Genomic DNA, 17,420 nt, shown 5'->3' on the forward strand with positions numbered 1-17,420 from the left:
TCACTTAACCAGGTGTCTCTCTGCAGTGGGCAGTGAGGCGACATTGCACTTAAATCCACGCTGTGGGCCTGGGGCCTCCTGCTGCTTCTGGACCAGAAGAGAATGGGGGTCGGCTGACCCAAGCTGCACTGACCAGCCTGGCTTTGTCCCCCATCCCAGGTATTGCAGGGTGCTCAGCTCATAGCCGTGGCCTCTTCAGACCCTGCTGCTACAGGAGTAGATGGGTCGCCTCTCCAGGGCAGTGACATTCAGGTTCAGTACGTCCAGCTGGCACCTGTGAGCGACCACACAGCTGCAGCACAGGTGAGTCCTCTGTCCCTCCTAGGCACAGTTAGTTCCATAAGCCTCCCTAGTAGATACTGCCCTTGGCTGTGTCTGTTATTCCTCTAGGTCCAGCTCAGGCGTGGGTCTTCTGTTAACTCTGAACTCCTGAAATCATGATGTGAGGGCAGTTTGCAGTGTGAGCCTTACCTGAGATACCTGTCTGGAAATATTTATCTAGATCTAAAACTAGACCAGAGCCCTGCCCTGCTCTGTCTTGCCCTGCCCCCCTCTTCCTGCAGAGCCGCTCCTGGAGGTGCCCAGAGTCAGGGCTTCTGTTTCCTGAGAACTCATTGCCCCTTCTGTTGAAGGTCACAGTCCTCTGTCAGGCAGATCATCCCACAGGCCAGAAGCTATGGGTTCATATGATCTCAGTCCAGCCGGGATAGGTGCCAGTGGGAGGGGGCAGAAGGCTCACAGAGTCTGAGTCTGCGTCATGTGCCCAAGTCTCCTGCCTTCCTCTGTCTACCTCCAGCTGGCTCTGGCAGGGCCTTCTTCCTTGGTGTGCTATGGGCCTGGTATAGTGAGCAGTGTAGTCTTTCACAGAAGTTCCTGGTCCCCCAAGCCTGAGAGACAGGCCTTGGTCGTAGGTCAATCATGATTTTACTTCTTCCAGGAGCTGTTGAGGCCTATCTGCCTCAGGAATTGGAAGGGCTTATGGAGCTGCCAGACCAGGCATCCTAGGAGAGGGCACTGTGTGATTTCTTCATGAAAGCATAGGAATGACTCTTTCAGGTTCTCAGAGAAGGAACTTGGGCCAAGGTGAAGGCCTCCCACTCTGTAGGCCTCAGCCATAATCCCCGTCAAGCCTCAAGAGACTGCTCCCTTCAGCCTGACACAGCTTCCCACTTGATCTCACTTGTGCAAACTTTTGATAAAGCTTTATGCCTACTGAGCAGAGCTTCATAGAAAGCTCCTGTAGTTCACAGCCTTCCACTTGGACTGTAATCCTCTTCCTCTCCTCCCTTTCCTTTTTTTTTTTATTTAGTTTTTTAAAGAAGTGAGCTGAACACAGTCTCAGCCATGCCGTCCCCATTGGGGAGAGGAAACAAGCCATCTTTTTTCCTTCTGAGACAAGGTCTCACTATGTAGATCAGGCTGGCCTTGAACTCACAGAGATTTGCCCGCCTCTGCCCTCTGAGTACAGGAACTAAAGGTGTGCGCCACTGCACCCAGCTCCTCTCCTCCCTTCTTAAAGGAGACAGTATGTTAAGTCTTTTGTCTTTACAAACCAGAGACTTAGATGGACAGTAAGCTGTCGGGTGCCAGTGCTGTGGGAATGTAGCTATGAGACTTCTGCCTCATGTGGTGCAGACCCTGTTCCTGACTCAGCATCAAAGCCCAGGGAAGTTATCCTTCGGTGCCCTGCAGTACGCCTGAGATGGAAGATCAGTGACTCATTCCAGGGCTCAAGTTCGCACCTTGAAAGAGTGACTGCATAGTTTTCCTAATGTACATCACCGACTGGTGCCATGTCTTTAAGCTGTCCCAAGATGCCCCTTTAGAACACTGGGACAGTTTCTGTCGGAAGTCAGCGTGACCCTGAAATTCTAGGCAAATAATGGCATGGGTAATCTGAGTTGTTTCTCTGGGCACCTTGAGGTAAAGGTAGAAAGTTGGCAGCAGTCTGGCTCCAGTAGCTTACGTTCTCCTAGTCAAGTGTGAGGTCTGCTTGTTTCCCATCAGGCCAAGGGTCGACTGGCATACATGGAGCTTCTAAAACTGGCATGTGTGCTCTGCTTGTATGTGAAGTTGTGGTTCTGCTAACACACAAGTAGCTTGCTGACACAATATGCTGCTGTGTTTTTCTAGAACAGCTTTCTTTTGTCCCCCGCCTTGCAGACGGCTGAAGCGTTGCAGCCTACTCTGCAGCCCGAAATGCAGCTTGAACATGGAGCCATCCAGATCCAGTGAGACCAGGCATTGTAGGAGCACCACCCACAGCTGCTCACTGATCCTGCCCTGTGTCCTGCTCTCCTGCGTCAGCAGGGTAACTGCGGATCCTGCAGGGCACAAGAGAGCTCCTCCTCCTGGGGAAGGGTCCTGGCTACCCCCTACTGGAAGGCGCCTCAGGATTGAGTCCCACTGCTGGTCTCGGGAGGAGAAGTATAGTGCAGAACGTGTTGAGTACATTCAGAAAAAACAAGAACTACAATATTTTGTTTAAACAGCTTTTTTTAATTTGCTATGGTGTTTATAACAAAAAAGAAAATGAAAAAAAAAATCCAAACCACACACAACAGAAACACAACTGTGGAGTAGCAGAAGCCTTGGCCGTGTGCTCCCTCCAGGGTCCCGACGTAGGTGTTGGAGCCAGCTGCCGATGCTGGAGCACTGCGGACCCGCTGCTAGGGGAGTGCTCCACAGTGTAATTATGCATTTCTAATGAAATAAAGTGTATTTATGGCCACAGAGGCTCAGTGTGCTTGCACCGTGAGAGGATGTCTGCAGGCTGCCCATCCCCAGGATGGGCACTGGGAAACTTACTCATTCCCAGGTCCATGCCACCAGGGAGACCCTGCTCTGGCCCTCACTGCTAGGGAGCATGAGCTGTGGGTACCCCTTGGGGCAGCTGGCTCCCATTTTATCATGGTGGAGCCGTCTAAGGCAAGGTCACTCCGGCCCTTCCTCTTTGAATGCTTAGGCTCCTTACGGTGCAACCCCAGGGGTCCTTGGAGAATGCCCTATGCAGAGAAAGCAGTTCCAAAGAGTCACACCAGTGGCTTGTGATCACGAGTAAAGTTGTCCTTACTGACAGGGCCACACTCGTGCCTTTCCTAGGAAGACTCCAAAATTTCTGTCTCAAATGACCATGCCTCTGTCTCACACCACTGCATTCTGAATTCTTGGACTGGTTAGTCATGCTGAGGTAACAGAGGAGAACAGCTCTGGAATTGACAATTTGACATGGTTTGTGACCATCCTCATAGGAGACTGGCCACTGCTGAAGATGGTCCTGTGTGGGGAATATAGGTAAAGGCGCGAAGGCTGGAGGTTACACACCTATGTAACACATCTGGGTGGGATCCTAGTCAAGAATGAAGAACAGAAGAATGCCTCCAGAAGGATCCAGAGAGGAAAGCACCTGCCGTGAAAAACATGCTATACACCCAGACATGCAGAATGTAAGATGGCAGCAGACTTGAATCCTTGAATCTTGAATCCCAGAGTGCTGGGAGGTAATTGCTTTCAGCAGAGTCAGAGGTCCAGAAAACTAGTGACAATGTACTACATGACCCCACAGTTGTAATCCCAGGATACCCTCTGTCTACATACACCTGTGCGTGCACGTTCACGATGGCCTGAAGTGGAAATAGCCCAGACGTCTGGTATGGGAACAGGTGGGCAAAGGCGTACCTCTGGATACAGTGGGCTATTCAGCCGCCGCGGGATTGGCACTCTGGCCCACACTATGGCGTGATAACCTTGTAAACATTAGCGAGTGAAAGAAGCCAGAGGTGAAAGACTACTTACTGGAAGATTACGTGGATGGATAGATTGGTAGAAACACATTGTCAGGATCTGAAGAGAGGGCTGGTGGGAGTCCTGACGGGGTGGTGAACATGGCCTGCGTTGGGTGACAGTTGTTTTGTCCTGCACACCAGGCCACTGGATTAGTCACTCAAGTGAAATGTTTGGTGTTCCTTATATCTCAAGATTATTTTTGGTAAATGGATCGCATTTGGCAAAAACATAAAATTTGAGGCTATGTGCTGGAGATGCCCCCTGGAAAGGCAGTTCTAGGGGGTTTTCAAGACCAGAAAAATGGACGCTGGTGGGGGTTCTCCGAGCGAGAGAGCACCGGACCACATGGACTAGAAACGACCTGAAGTAGTCTGTATACAGTTGACTCTGAGATTAAAGAGATCAAATAGTAGAAAATATGATTGAGGATAGGCAAGAAGAAAAGTGAATTATTTTAAAGTACTTTACTGACTTGAAGAAAGACTACGAGAGGCGTTGCAATTGTAAGCCTTCCGTATCTGAAAACCACATAGAAGCCTGATGCGTAGTTAATTGTAAAGACTAGAGAGCCTGCTCAGGTAGGTGGCTTATAGCTTTGGTCTTGACCCTGTAGAACATCAGCCAGCAGCTTGGGAAAGGTGTATTCTCAGGTATGGAGTTGCTGAAGAACTCGGCCTGTTGCAGACTCTGAGCCACGTTGTGTGTTCTCTGGCCAGATGGAGCTAAGGTACATTTTAATGAGGAAAAAACATCCCACGGGTCAAGTAAATAACACTGGACTCGTGAAGATAGTCTTCACTGAATGCCAGATTGAGATGTCAAAGCATGTGGGGTATATCAGGCCTGCTGAGAAAAATCTAAAGACAAACTTGGGGTGGAGAATCGAGTCTCTATTTGGTACTGTGGGAAGATTATACTTAGAGGATTCCATTTGTACAAATGTTCAAACAGTTGATAAGCTCCTGGTATAACCAGTCAAGAACGATAATGAACACTAGTCGTCTCTGTGGGGGGGTCTCCACAGGCACTGGGAGATGAGGCAGTTTCAGAACTGTATCAATGGATTGGGAAAAGACAGATGGGATGACATCTAAGACCCTGGCACTAGACTGGGGTGAGGTAGGAGAGAAGAAGGAAGGAAGGAGAAGAGTATTGCTTGTGAGTGTCTGAGCGACCCAAAAGCATGAACTGTGGCATTAAGTGATGTGTCATCCCACCCCAGATTGAGTTGGGATCACACATGCCTGCTTGATACATTGTTTCAATAGCAATATAACCATATGGTTATCTTAAGCAGAAAATGCTGTGTAAAATTCACTTGTTAATGGTTACAGAGACTTTCAGCAAAATTGCAGCTGATCTGATTAAAGGCATCCGTAAGAAACCTGTGACAAATAGCCCCTGAGCTTGGATTTGGAAAGCTTTGCCATGTGGCAGATGAAGATGCCCAAAACCTTGGTTACTCTGCATAACAGCAAGGGTTAGTTAGCACTGAGTAGCCAGGTGAGACAGAAAGCTGGATGAGCAACTCCTCTGTAGAGAGCTTGGATGTGCGCACCTGACAGACATCACAGAAGCTGACTGAGAAAGCTGGGTGTGGGCTTTTCCTGACCCACATGCCACTCAGACGTCAGCTCCCATCTCTGTATAGAAACAGCACAGTTGTTTTTTTTAATGTTGTTTATTACAGACTCCTAGAAGCTTCTACCCACGGAAATAAACCTTAGCAAGAGGTGCTGAGACAGATGTTACTGAACTAGAGAAAAAGCCAGGAAACGTAGGGTGGGCTGCTAACGTATCCAAGCCTCATTGGTGAAGGCGTGGGTTCTCTGAACGGTGCAGCCGGTGAAGTTTCCAGCAGAAGCCACGCAGGACCTTCTGTGGCCGTGGACAGGCGTGATGGCTGGCAGAAGCCACGCAGGACCTTCTGTGGCCGTGGACAGGCGTGATGGCTGGAGACGACTCTGGTTAAGAGTACCGCCGCCGCCTCTGACTCCCCACACTCCCCCTCTCCCAGGGCCGGCCTACACACACGAATAAAAAATAAATCTCTAAGATGACAGTTGTCTGTCTCGATGGGCCTGTGTGTGGCCCAGCAGCAGATAGTGTGGAACCCTGTGAGACTTGAGAGAGACCCACAGTGAGGGCAGAGGCTGCTGGGACAGTGAAGCTGGGGCAGCTGATGTTTCACTAGGAGTCAAGTGGGAGGGGTGTAGTAAATGAGGTGGTGAACTCTGACCTAGCTTGGGCAAAGGTGCCTTGCTGGGTATAAAAGTCCAGTAAAGGAAAAGCCAGCAATGCTGAGCTCCCACCAGAAGACACTGCTTAGGTGCACACGATGGCACAGCCTGTAATTCCAACACCAGAGTGATGGAGTCAGCAGGAACAGGAGTTCTGTGTCATCCTCGCCTATATGAGACACCCCGTCTTTTAAAACAACAAAACCATTAAAGGAGATCCCAGCACCTAGGAGAGATTGGCTCCATCTCCTTAGTATTCCTGAGAGCAGATCTGTGAGTGGTACAGACATCTCCATGGTTCATGGTTCAAGGGGCAGAGGAGGCCTTCCGGTTACTGCAAGACAGTGGGGCTGCCTCTTACTGCTGAGAGTCTGTTCTGCTTTAATAGCAAAAAGACAAAAGACTAAAACATGTCTGCCAGGTCTCTGTGTGCCTAATAAGCATGCAGAGGACCGCCTCACCGCACTGAGATCCTGCTAAACCACTCTGGTTCACTAGAGGAGCCTGCAGAGGGAAGAGTGGACAGCTGCACCCCTGGGGTGAGCTGATGGCTTATTCAGTCTTCATAGAGGGCCGACTAGTGATTCCTAGGGAGCGCAGGTACAGGGTCAGAACCCAGAGCTCTGCTGGCACAGGGACGGCCCTTCCCTAGCCTGTGACTGATCACCTTCAGACAGATGACAGTGCCCCTAGGAGACTCTGGCAGAGAGGAGGAGCAGGTAGCTCCCCTGCAGTCGCTGACAAGCTGGAATCCCACGTGTAGCGTGGACTGAGACAATATGGCCTCGCTGCTGTATTGACTGCAGTCATTGCCGGTAGGAGGGGCACCGCAGGCTGTATCCTGGCAGTGCCGCACTCTCCTCTGGTGTGCTACTAGACATACAGGACAGAAGCTGTTTGCCAACATCTCTGTACTACAGGGACCCTCGTGACAGAAGGAGCAGGGTGCCAGACGTGGGAAGAGCAAAGTAGCACCCTTGTGGGCAGACTAACAAAGTGGTGGCAGAGAAGATAGCTGTGTCTTTTGTCCAAACAGTGCATGTCACAGGCAGAATGAGGAAGTCTGGACAGAAAATACAAGATTTTCCTTAGTCATTGGAGCTGTCACTATGACAGAAGAGAGTATCACTTCCAAAGGGATAGGGTAGAGATAATTAGAACCAGGAAAAATACCCAGCCAGTCCCAAGAAGGGACAGGGCACAGGGAATGGCATGCTGATAGTGGAGCCCCTGAAGGGACAGTTGAAGCACTGGAGGAAGGGAGGCTCCAGTGAGGAAGGGACACTTGGGAGTTGGGCACGATGGAAGTCACTTTTCTGTGGGGCCGGGCGGCCTCTCAGGCCCAAGTGGATGTGGGGGGCCTCATCACCTGCACAGCTCATTGCGCAAGCATTGGGATCAGACAGCAAAACGTCCAGGCCCCAGTGGACCCCTTTCCTCTGAGTGGGTTCTGGTGGGGCACACCTGGCTTTCAGGGCAGCCCCTCAGCTAACTTTTATTGTCTCGGTTGCTGATAATAGGCTGGCCCGCGTGGCCGAGACGGCTGGTGTCCCCAGAAGCCTGGTGGGAACGAGTGCCAATCCTTTTGGGAGGAGGAGGATGTCAGGTTCTGTCCACAGGCACAGACAGAAGCAGTGATGGCAAAGGAGCCCCAGGCAGCGGTAGACGACAGACGAACAGAAGCACAGCTTAACCGCTGTAGTGGCAGGTGAGCCAGCCTGGCAGAGGAGGGGGAATTGCTGAGCGGGGCAGAAAGTAGAAAATACCCAGGAGGAAGTGTGTTCTCCGAACCTTGGGGAGTCCAGCAGAAAGTGGGACGCAGTGCACACCCCACACCTGGGAGGCAGGTATGTCTTTGACTTGCAGACCTGCGGTCAGCAGAGAAACTTATAGTAATCGTCCTCATTCACAACTGAAAGACACAGCCAGAGGTTAGTGAATCGAATTCTACCAGGTGGAGGACACTCGTGGGGGTTCTGTGTGTGTCGTTTGCTGCCCCGATGAGCTCCTAACTCATTGTCTAAGTCACAGATGGAGCAGAGTGACCCAGCCCGCCAAGTGCTCATCACAGCCACATGGCGTCCCCTGCACAAGTGCGCTCTGATTTGACTTGGCTTGGTATCCAGTGTTAAATCATGGACAGGTCATGAGACCCCCTCAGCAGAAGCTGCTTAAAAAAAAAAAAAAAGCATCCACTTAAAACACTAGAGAAACCCAGACATTCTAGAAGCAGAAAGAACTTCCTTTACTTCGCTGAGGGTTTTCATTGAAACCTGGAGCTCACAGCATGGGGACCTTACTCTGTGATCAGAAACAGGCCTGGTTACATCTGTGTGTAGGTGTGTGCAGGAGAAGAAAACAGGAGGCCCAGGAAAAAGCAGAACTCATTTGCAGACAGTTCTAGAAAATTCCAGGTAGTTGCCAAAGATGATATCTAGAGTATCAGTAACTCCTAGAGATAAATTAATGGGTCAGAAATCAACATTCTCAATATTACTGTTTCCACCTGTCAGTGGGCATTTCAAAATAAAAGCCATCATTAAGATAGCCTTAGCTGGTGTGCTGGTGCTTGCCTGCTATCGCAGCTCTCAGGAGGTTGAGGCAGGGGGATTGGGCATTTGAGACTCCTGGGCTATACAGCAAGACCCTGTCTGTAAAAGATAAAGTTTCTTTGAATCATAGTGCTAAGAAATGAATGTCGTTGAAGGCACATAAGGTGCTATAGGAAATTGTTGGCACAGGCACAGTGACCTCCAGTCATGTGTAGCCTTGACCCCAGACCCTGCTCATACTGTCAGGTTAGAGAAAGGAGACTCTTACCTACACTGCCCCTGTGAGCTGGGAGGGAAGCACACTAACTGGCTACGTGTCTACAGCTGTTCTCTTGCCCTAGGTTGCTCCACCATCTCCCACCATCACAGTGCCAACACATTCTTCCGAATCGGAAAAAAAAAAATGCCGCCGTTCTGCCTCACCATGCCATCTCCCTCCCTTTGCTCCCACAGCTGCCTGCCCACCCCGTTCCCTCTAGCAGACAGAGGCATGGGCCACAGCCTGGACATGGGTCAATCAGACAAGGGGAATGGGGAGGGCGTAGAGCTGAGGGCCCTGCACCGGGCAGGGGAGAAGGTGGGGAGCTGCAGTCGAAGCTCGAGGGCTGCATCAGCACCCATCTCAATCCCTTGTCCCCTAGAGTCAGATCAGACTGTCAACATATATCTGCACCCAGGAGGATAGGATGGATGATGGATTGCTGGCAGTGTAGCCCCATCGAGTTTTATCTGAGACCATCACACCCAGCAGACAGGAGATGATGGATGGGCCAGGATAGCAGCTGAGGAAGCAAGTGAGCCAAGGTCATGATTACCCCGGAGGAAGGAACGTTGCTGCTCGGTGGGAGGAAAACTACCCGGCTTTCATACTTTCAAGACTGAGGTCACAAGCCTGAGGCCTAGGTGCAGTGGGGCCTCTTTGTCCATAAGTGGCTCCAAAGAGCTGGAGATGAGGCTCTGGCCCAAGTGTCACATGGTGACTAGTGCACCTTCCAGGAAAGTTGGGAATTTGCTGCTTTTCCTGTCCTTTCCATGGGCCTCACCTTACAGCCAGGTACTGACTGACCCATGACTGTTACCCTTGCTGTCTCTAGGCTCCTTCAGGTTGCTGTCCATTCATACATCTGCAGGGATGTGTAGGTTCAATGGTACCTTAAAGTCTTCCTGAGCTGGATGTGGATCCCATGCATGTCCCTTGTGCATGGAAGTATCATGGATAATCAGATTAGGCCTGTGACTGCTCATTGGATTTGTGGTCATTGTCTTTCCTTACTCAGGCAACATTTAAAATCTAAGCAGATCATGAGGTTGGGTTGTAAATGACCGAACAGGACAAGAACAACGCCACAAAGAATACCTATTGGGTCTGGAGGAATGGTTCAGTCAGTAAGTGTACTCCATACAAGAGGCTGGGTTTGGTTCCCAGCAACCATATTAAAAGCTAGGCATGACAGCACATGTCTGCCCTGAGCTGACCAGAAGGATCCTTGAAGCTTGCTGGCCACCGTCTAGCTGCATCAGAGAGTTCCAGGTTTAGCAAGAGACCCTGTCTCAAAAGAGTAAGATGGAGAATGACTTAGGAAGATGCCGAGTGTCGCCCCCTGGTGTCCATACACAAACATATGAACCCAGACACACAACAGCAGAGGTAGCTAGCTGTAGGCAGGTAGGCGGAACCAAGTACTTAGAGAAGGGGTTCAGAGAACATGGCTGGTGAGCTTACAGGTTGGGGCTGACACAGGAGAGGAGACTGCTCTGCAGCCCCAGGGCGTGTGATAGCCCTGCTGTGGTTTCTCTGAGCCTCTGTCTGACCCCACAGCTCTGCACCTTGGACCCTGGAGCCTTAGATAGGTATCTTCTCCACTCACATATGAGGTTCCTTCATGGCTAACTCTGCTTGCCTAGAAAGAAACCGCTTAGCCCAGAGACCCAAGGACCCACTGTGCTTCCAGAATCTGGAACTCTCTCGAAGGTCAGCCCCAAGACAGGCTAGCAGCACCCCCTGAAAGTACTCAAGAAGCAGGGATATATATATATATATATATCTTTTTTATTTTTTCTGTTTATTTATTTATTATGTATACAATATTCTGTCTGTGTGTATGTCTGCAAGCCAGAAGAGGGCACCAGACATCATTACAGATGGTTGTGAGCCACCATGTATTTGCTGGGAATTGAACTCAGGACCTTTGGAAGAGCAGGCAATGCTCTTAACTGCTAAGCCATCTCTCCAGCACCCCCATCTTTTTTAAAAAAATTATTTAACTTTATTTTTTGTATATGATGCGAAGGTGTCAAATTACCTGTAACTGCAGTTATAGACAGTTGTGAGCTGCCATGTGGGTGCTGGGGCTTGAACCTGGGTCCTCTGGAACCAGGTCCTCTGGTCCTTCAGGCCATCATGGGTGAAATCGACGGCATTAGAATGCCCAGGCCAGTGGGGCCCTGGACCTGGTTGGACCTCTGGCACTCACAGAGTTTTGCCACTGGATGCCATCCTCTCCTGGCCCTGCGTTGCGTGCATGGCATGCCTCCTCCTGCACCCACAGCCAGGTATTCATAAGATGCCAACATTAGTTGACTTTGATACTTTGATATCCGGCTTGGTAAGAGAGCTGTTCTCAGTGGGAGCTTCTCACACGGGCATCACTCATCTCCTCTGTAAAAGAGACAAAACGACTTCAGAGGCAGCTCAGCGTTTCCCCCCCACCGCCTTGGTCCCCACACCCGCACACAGGAAGCCTCTGCCTGCCAGGTGGCCAGGGGACTGCGTGCCTGTGTTCCTGCATCTTACCATCTGCTTGTGCAAAGGAAATGGTTTTGATGGAGGGCAGTTGCCACGTCAGCTGCCTCAGCTGTCACCTGCTAGAACACAGCAGCACATGCAATGTCCATGGCTGGGGTCTGGGGTGGGTCTCGTGGTGTCCTTGTCCACTGAAAAATGTGCCCCAGCCCAATGTTTTCAGGTCCATCTGTTTGGTGTCCAGAGTGCTGACACCCCCTGCCCCAGGCTCTGCCTGGCTCCCTAGGGTCCTTCCCAAGTCTCAGATGGCCCTAAGTCTGGTGGCCTTGCTATAAGGCAAACAAGCAAGGTCAAAGTCCCACCTGGCTCAGAGAGGCCAGTCGCTGTCACTGCCCTGTCATGCCTGGCTCTGAGCTGGGAAGGGTGCTGTCTTCAGTGCCACACTTCTCTAATTCTGAGTTCATTGACACCCCATCTTAACAGCTGCGAGAGGAGAGGGAGGCACAGAGAGGCCAGGAGATGTGTGCAACCTCCCCCCCTCCCCCGCACCTCCAACCCTTTGTTCTGTAATCCATCCTGCAGAGGTGCTCACAGCTGCCATCCCCAGTAGGCTCCCCAGGAAGTGCTACCAGGTCCCAGAGGGGTTAATTCTCAGGCAGACACTTCCTACCAGTCAGCTCAAGCGGTTTTGCAGATGGTCTCAGTGTGCCCAGTTGGCCCTCTGACTCAGGAGGAAAACCACTTAATAATCTTCCATTTCTTCCTGACTCTCGCCCTCCACCATTGCAACACCAGTGAGCAGATGCCAGGAAATTCTGAGGCTGCCTCTCGGTCCAGAGGGTGCTCAGAGCTGAGCGGCCTCATCTGGGTGAGCCTTCTGCTGCTTCTTTGAGCCTCTTTTTTAGTAAGGCTTCATTCCTGGTAGAGTCTGCAGCTCAGATAAATACCACTTGTGGAACCAGTAGGGCCTTTCTCCTGGATGTGTGGAGGTGGCAGGATGATCATGAGCTTCATGTCCCTGCCAAGGAGTGGGCTGCCTGCCACAGAGGCCACACGCTTGGCATGGGAGTGTCTAGCTTCTGCCGGTCAGTTTGGCTATGGCTCTTTTTCTTGCCCCTGCCCAAAACAAACAAACAACACCCCCCAAAAACAAACAAACCTGGCTGTATAAACCTTAGAGCTCAGAGGGACTTAGCTTCTGAGGGCTGGCACAGGCTGGACCAGTATTTAGTGGGCAGAAAGATATTACCTTGCAAAGCCAGATAGACTGATGTTTTCCAAAGCAGCAGGAAGTGAGCTGGGTCCAGGAAGGTTCCAGCCACAGGATCTGGGGCCCTCAACTGTCTTCAGAGCCCCTTTCTGCAGGATGCAGAGGTGGAATCCTAACTCTAGCTGTGCCAGACCCTTGTGTCTGCTTCCTCCTAGCCAGCATTGCGCAGCTCAGGGCCAGGAGCAGCCCTGCCACAGCGTCAGGAATCACTTGGCACTCCTTGGAGGTCTCCCTGTGGGCCACCTGTTCAGGCAAGCTTCCTTCTCTGTCCCCCATCACCCTGGCCTTCCCATTCCTGGCATAGCTGTGGTTGCAGTATGTCTGGAATTTGCCAGGGCAGCAAGCTGGGGACACGTGTGGTTGGGTTGGTGGGTGTGTCTAGCAGGAAGGCTGCTACCCAAGTCTGGAGACAGCTTCCAGCAGGTCCCAGCTAGCCATAGTTGACACACTTGACAGAATACTGGGTTGATGTCCACCAGAGCACTGACTGTGACAGAATGTAGCTTCACACTCACCCTAGTTGAGGTGCTATTCATGGTTCTGACACTCATGTTGGAGAAGAGCCCTGATCCCTGAAGCCCATAGAATCTGGTTGTCTAAGTCTGGACCAGCCCTGGAACTCTCAGATCAGGAGTTTCTGGGAGTTCAGCCCTATGGGGCTTTCAGGCACAGGGGTTGGGGCGAGCAGATGTTGGATCATGGATTTCAAGCCTGATGAAGAGACAGCACATCCCCTGCTCTGTGACAATGGGGCCCTTCTGGCTGCTGAGCCTCAGGTTAGCAGCATGGAATCTACTCAGCAGGGTTGCTCCACTCAGACCCTACATGAACACTCCTCTCTCTCTCTCTCTCTCTCTCTCTCTCTCTCTCTCTCTCTCTCTCTCTCTCTCTCTTTCTCTCTCTCTCCCTCGCTCGCTCCCTCCCTCCCTCCCTCCCTCCCTCCCTCCCTCCCTCCCTCCCTCCCTCCTTCCCTCCCTTCCTCCTTCCTCCCTGTCTGAGGCAGTCAGGCTGTAGGCTGAGGGGCTCACAGGACCTGATCCTCTGGCTGACCTGTGAGTATCTCCGGGTGTGAACACACAAATCGACTAGCTCCCACTCAGGCTGAGTGGGCACAGCATCTCAGTGGTCCCAGGGGCCAGAGAGGCTGCTTAGGCCTGCTAAACTCTATGTGGGGGCGGGGGACAGCTTGGGGGAGCGGCAGCTTGGGGGAGCAGCATCTTGGGAGGCCAGAAGTTCCAGAAGTCCCTGAGGGCACCCTGTTCCTGCCTCTGCCTTCTCCCTGTAAGAGGGGGATTTTAAAGAATGATCTCAGCTTGGTGGGCGTGGGTACAGGACAGAGCCCCACTTTGCTCCTCACTGAATTTTATGGCAAGCCCTGAAAGGGCCCTTTTTCTCATGATTCCCTCTGACCCCCAGGCTAAGCCATAGAGTTCTGGGTGTCATTTTGTTAACCAGCCATGGGTACCAGAGCCTGTGAAGCCAATGAGGGTCAGATCAAGGCAAGGGACTAGTTTTTGCCCTTGGGCAAGAGGCATAAGATGATCTTGTTCTTGGCCAGGGCCAGGGTGACAGTGGCCTGTGTCTAAAGATGATTCCACTTGTCACAGCTGGAGAGGTGTTGTGGCAGGCATCTAGTGTGGGAGGGATATGGAGTCTGGGTCTAGGAGATAAGGGGGAAGAGAGAAGCAGAGAGTGAGGAGGAAAAGAAAAGCTAGACTCTCCGTTCCCTCAGAGAAACCGCGGCCCCCGATCCACATGGTATCCATGTCCTCCTTGGTGAAGACTTGAGGTAACAGGGTCCGAAGAGCCCAGGGGATGCCCAGCTGGGTCCTTCTGAGAAGAGCTTTTGTCCTGCGCTGGGTCCTCAGGAGCAGCTTAGTTCAGGGAACTAACATGAAAGCTCAGAATACAGAGAGCCTGTCCGTCCTTCAGAAACCATGGCCCTGAGAGGCCCCCTCCTCAATAGCTGGGTTTGGTCCTCGTTACTAGGCACAGCTCAATAGTACATCAGGAAGGTCTGTGGCAGATCAGCCTCTCCAGATTCCCAGAGTTGCCCAGGCTAGGCCAAGGCACACCTAGAGGCTGCGCTGACCTGGTTGCAGGCAAAGGATCTGCAAAAAGGCAGCTTGGCAGAGGCGGGACCCATGGGCAGTGGCTGCCAACCAGGCTGAAGGGAACACAGACAGCCGTGACACTTTCATCCACAGAGCCATGGATGTCACCGTGTCCTGCTCAAACTTGGTCCCATCTGCCGGGTGCCACTTTTCTCATGGCTGTGAGAAAATTGATGTCTAACACAACTAAAGGAAGGAAGGAAGGGTTTTTATTCACAGTTCACGGTTACAGCCCTTCATGTGGAGGGGGTGTGGCGGCAGGAACTTGAGGGTGACTGGTCACATTGTTAAGCAGAGAATGGCAAATCCATGCTGGTGTTTAGCTGTTTTTTTTTTTTTTTTTCCCCACCTTACACAGCCCAGGGTCCCCTGCTCAGGGAATGGGCCCAGGCACAGTTAAGATTCTTCTCACACATGTTAACGTAATCTCCCACTAACACGGCCAGCGGCCTGCCTCCTAGGGGTGGTGCCACTCGTATCCGGCTTACATCTTCCCTCTGCGGTTAATCTTTATGGCTGCACCCTCCTGAACCTTCCCACAGGTGTATTTCCATGTTCATTCTAAGTCCAGTAGACAGTGAGGATAAACCACCACAGCCAGGGTGTCCACACAGTCCAGCGGGGCCATGAGAGCCCTGGGGACTTGAGGGCCCACTGTCAATCCCCGCGCTGATCGCCCTGTCCCTCATCTCTAGCTGGGCAAGCGAGACTGAGGCTGCCATCTCCTCTCTGGATGAACTGGGGAATAAAGCTCTCTCCCTGTGTCTGTGGGCAGCTGAAACTTTAGCCTGTTACTGGCAAAGGGAATGCTGGGCTGAGCTGCGCTGCTGCCTGCCAGCCCCTCACCCACCAGCAGCCCCCCCCCCTGATTAGCATCTGGTGGGACACGTGAAGGCTGTTGACATGCCCTGCACTCCTTCGAGCTTCTGCTGTCTGTGTGTGAGCCACACCCCTGTGGTTGTTTTTTATTTTATTTTATTGTTTTGTTTTATTTTTTTAAAAATATTTATTTATTTATTATGTATACAATATTCTGTCTGTGTGTATGCTTGCAGACCAGAAGAGGGCACCAGACCTCATTACAGATGGCTGTGAGCCACCATGTGGTTGCTGGGAATTGAACTCAGGACCTTTGGAAGAGCAGGCAATGCTCTTAACCGCTGAGCCATCTCTCCAGCCCTTATTGTTTTATTTTTTTTTCAGGGCCTGCCACCCAGCTCCCAAATAAATACACGGAGACTCAGTCTGTCTTACGAATGCCCAACCTTAGCTTGGCTTGTTCCTAGCCAGCTTTTCTAACCTAAAATTATCCCGTTTCTCCTTCACTACATTTGTCTCTGGACTTTTCCCTTTCTTTAGTCTGTAAATCTTTCTTTACTTCTTGCTCTGGCTGGCCCCTGGCGTCCTCTTCTCCTTTTCTCACTCCTCTCTCTTCTTCTTGAGCCTAGATTTCTACTCCTATTTATTCTCTCTGCCCGGCAGCCCAGCTTATCCCTCTCCTGCCTTGCTAATGACCATTCAGCTCTTTATTAGACCAATCAGGTGTTTTAGGCAGGCAAAGTAACACAGCGTCACAGAGTTGAACAAATGCAACACAAGCGAGTGCAGCACATCTTTGCTCATTAAACAAATGTTCCACAGCATAACAGAACGTAACACGTCTTAAGCTGATACTCCACAACACACCTCCATGTCATTTTGCAGACCTCCGTCCAGTCTCCACCAAGCCTGCCCCCTTTCATACTCCACAGTACTGGTGACCATCGAGACAGCATGTCAGAGCCTGACTGTAGCAGCTGGAACTGGAAGGGGCTGTGACCCACTCTGTGTGAGTACTCAAGCATGGGTGTGTACCATGGTTACCATGGTTACCCACCAGCAAGTGTCCACCAGGACCTGGGCTGGCTTTCCTCTCTCCAGATGTCACATTGCATCTATTGGCTATCCAGGGTCCTTACTCGGTGCCGTAGCCTTGGCTCTGAAGGCAGCCGCTTTTCGCCTGCAGTGTCTGGGGAAGGGCATGGCCTGCTGAAGCCCTAGTAGGACCAGACTCAGAGAGAGTCCTCCCACCCAGGAAGGACTGCCTTCTGTTGTTTGCAACGCTGTTTAGACCAAGAAGCTAGATACCCACAAGACTAAACAGAGTCTTGCCTCAGTTACCATGGTGGCTCATAGTGTCAGGGTTCTTCATTACCAGCTTTCAGACAGTGGCAGATATGGTGGCCCGGAGTCTTAGGCTGCAGAGAGGGGAAGGGAAGGCTGGTTTGGCAAAACATCTGAGAGAGCCTGGAGCCTCTTGTCTGAGGGTGGCCAGCACGTCCTGATTTCAGGGTCACAGTCATCCCTATCTCTCTGCTCTGTGTCTTTCTAAGTGGTCACCAATGCTCCCTGCCAGTGGGGTCTGCTGTGGAGAAGATGAAGGGGTAAGATGGGTTCCATTGCAGAGAGGCAAACTCAAATGTGAACCATCGAATGAGCAGCAACTGGCAGCCTTGGCAGCCACAGGGACACCCTGCCGTCCTTACCTACATTGCCAATCAGAGCAAAGCTCAGCCCACAGGCCCCGCCCCACAAAGTAGAGTCGACCCTGAGATGAGTAAGACTTGGGTTTGCGTAGATGGGACCAGAGGCAGCACCACAAGCATAGGTGGGCTCCACACTGCCCACAGGCCCTCCTGGGGTGTACCTGCTCAACGCAGACACTTTGTAGACTCC

At 51.6% G+C, this 17,420-nt stretch overlaps 1 protein-coding gene across 7 annotated transcripts in view; it reads left to right on the top strand.

The window, feature by feature from the left end:
- The window catches only part of LOC119801761 (BTG3 associated nuclear protein), a 76,449-nt gene extending 73,716 nt beyond the window's left edge, over nucleotides 1–2,733 (top strand). For all 7 annotated transcript variants that reach the window (XM_038312363.2, XM_038312368.2, XM_038312364.2 and 4 more), the window contains 2 exons: nucleotides 160–303; nucleotides 2,164–2,733. In XM_038312363.2, coding sequence (XP_038168291.1) covers nucleotides 160–303; nucleotides 2,164–2,235 — 216 coding nt within the window. In that variant the 3' untranslated portion in view covers nucleotides 2,236–2,733. The remainder of the gene's footprint in view (nucleotides 1–159; nucleotides 304–2,163) is intronic.
- The last annotated feature ends 14,687 nt before the right edge of the window (nucleotides 2,734–17,420 follow it).

Source organism: Arvicola amphibius, chromosome 15 (assembly GCF_903992535.2).
Source record: "Arvicola amphibius chromosome 15, mArvAmp1.2, whole genome shotgun sequence".
Lineage (NCBI taxonomy): Eukaryota > Metazoa > Chordata > Mammalia > Rodentia > Cricetidae > Arvicola > Arvicola amphibius.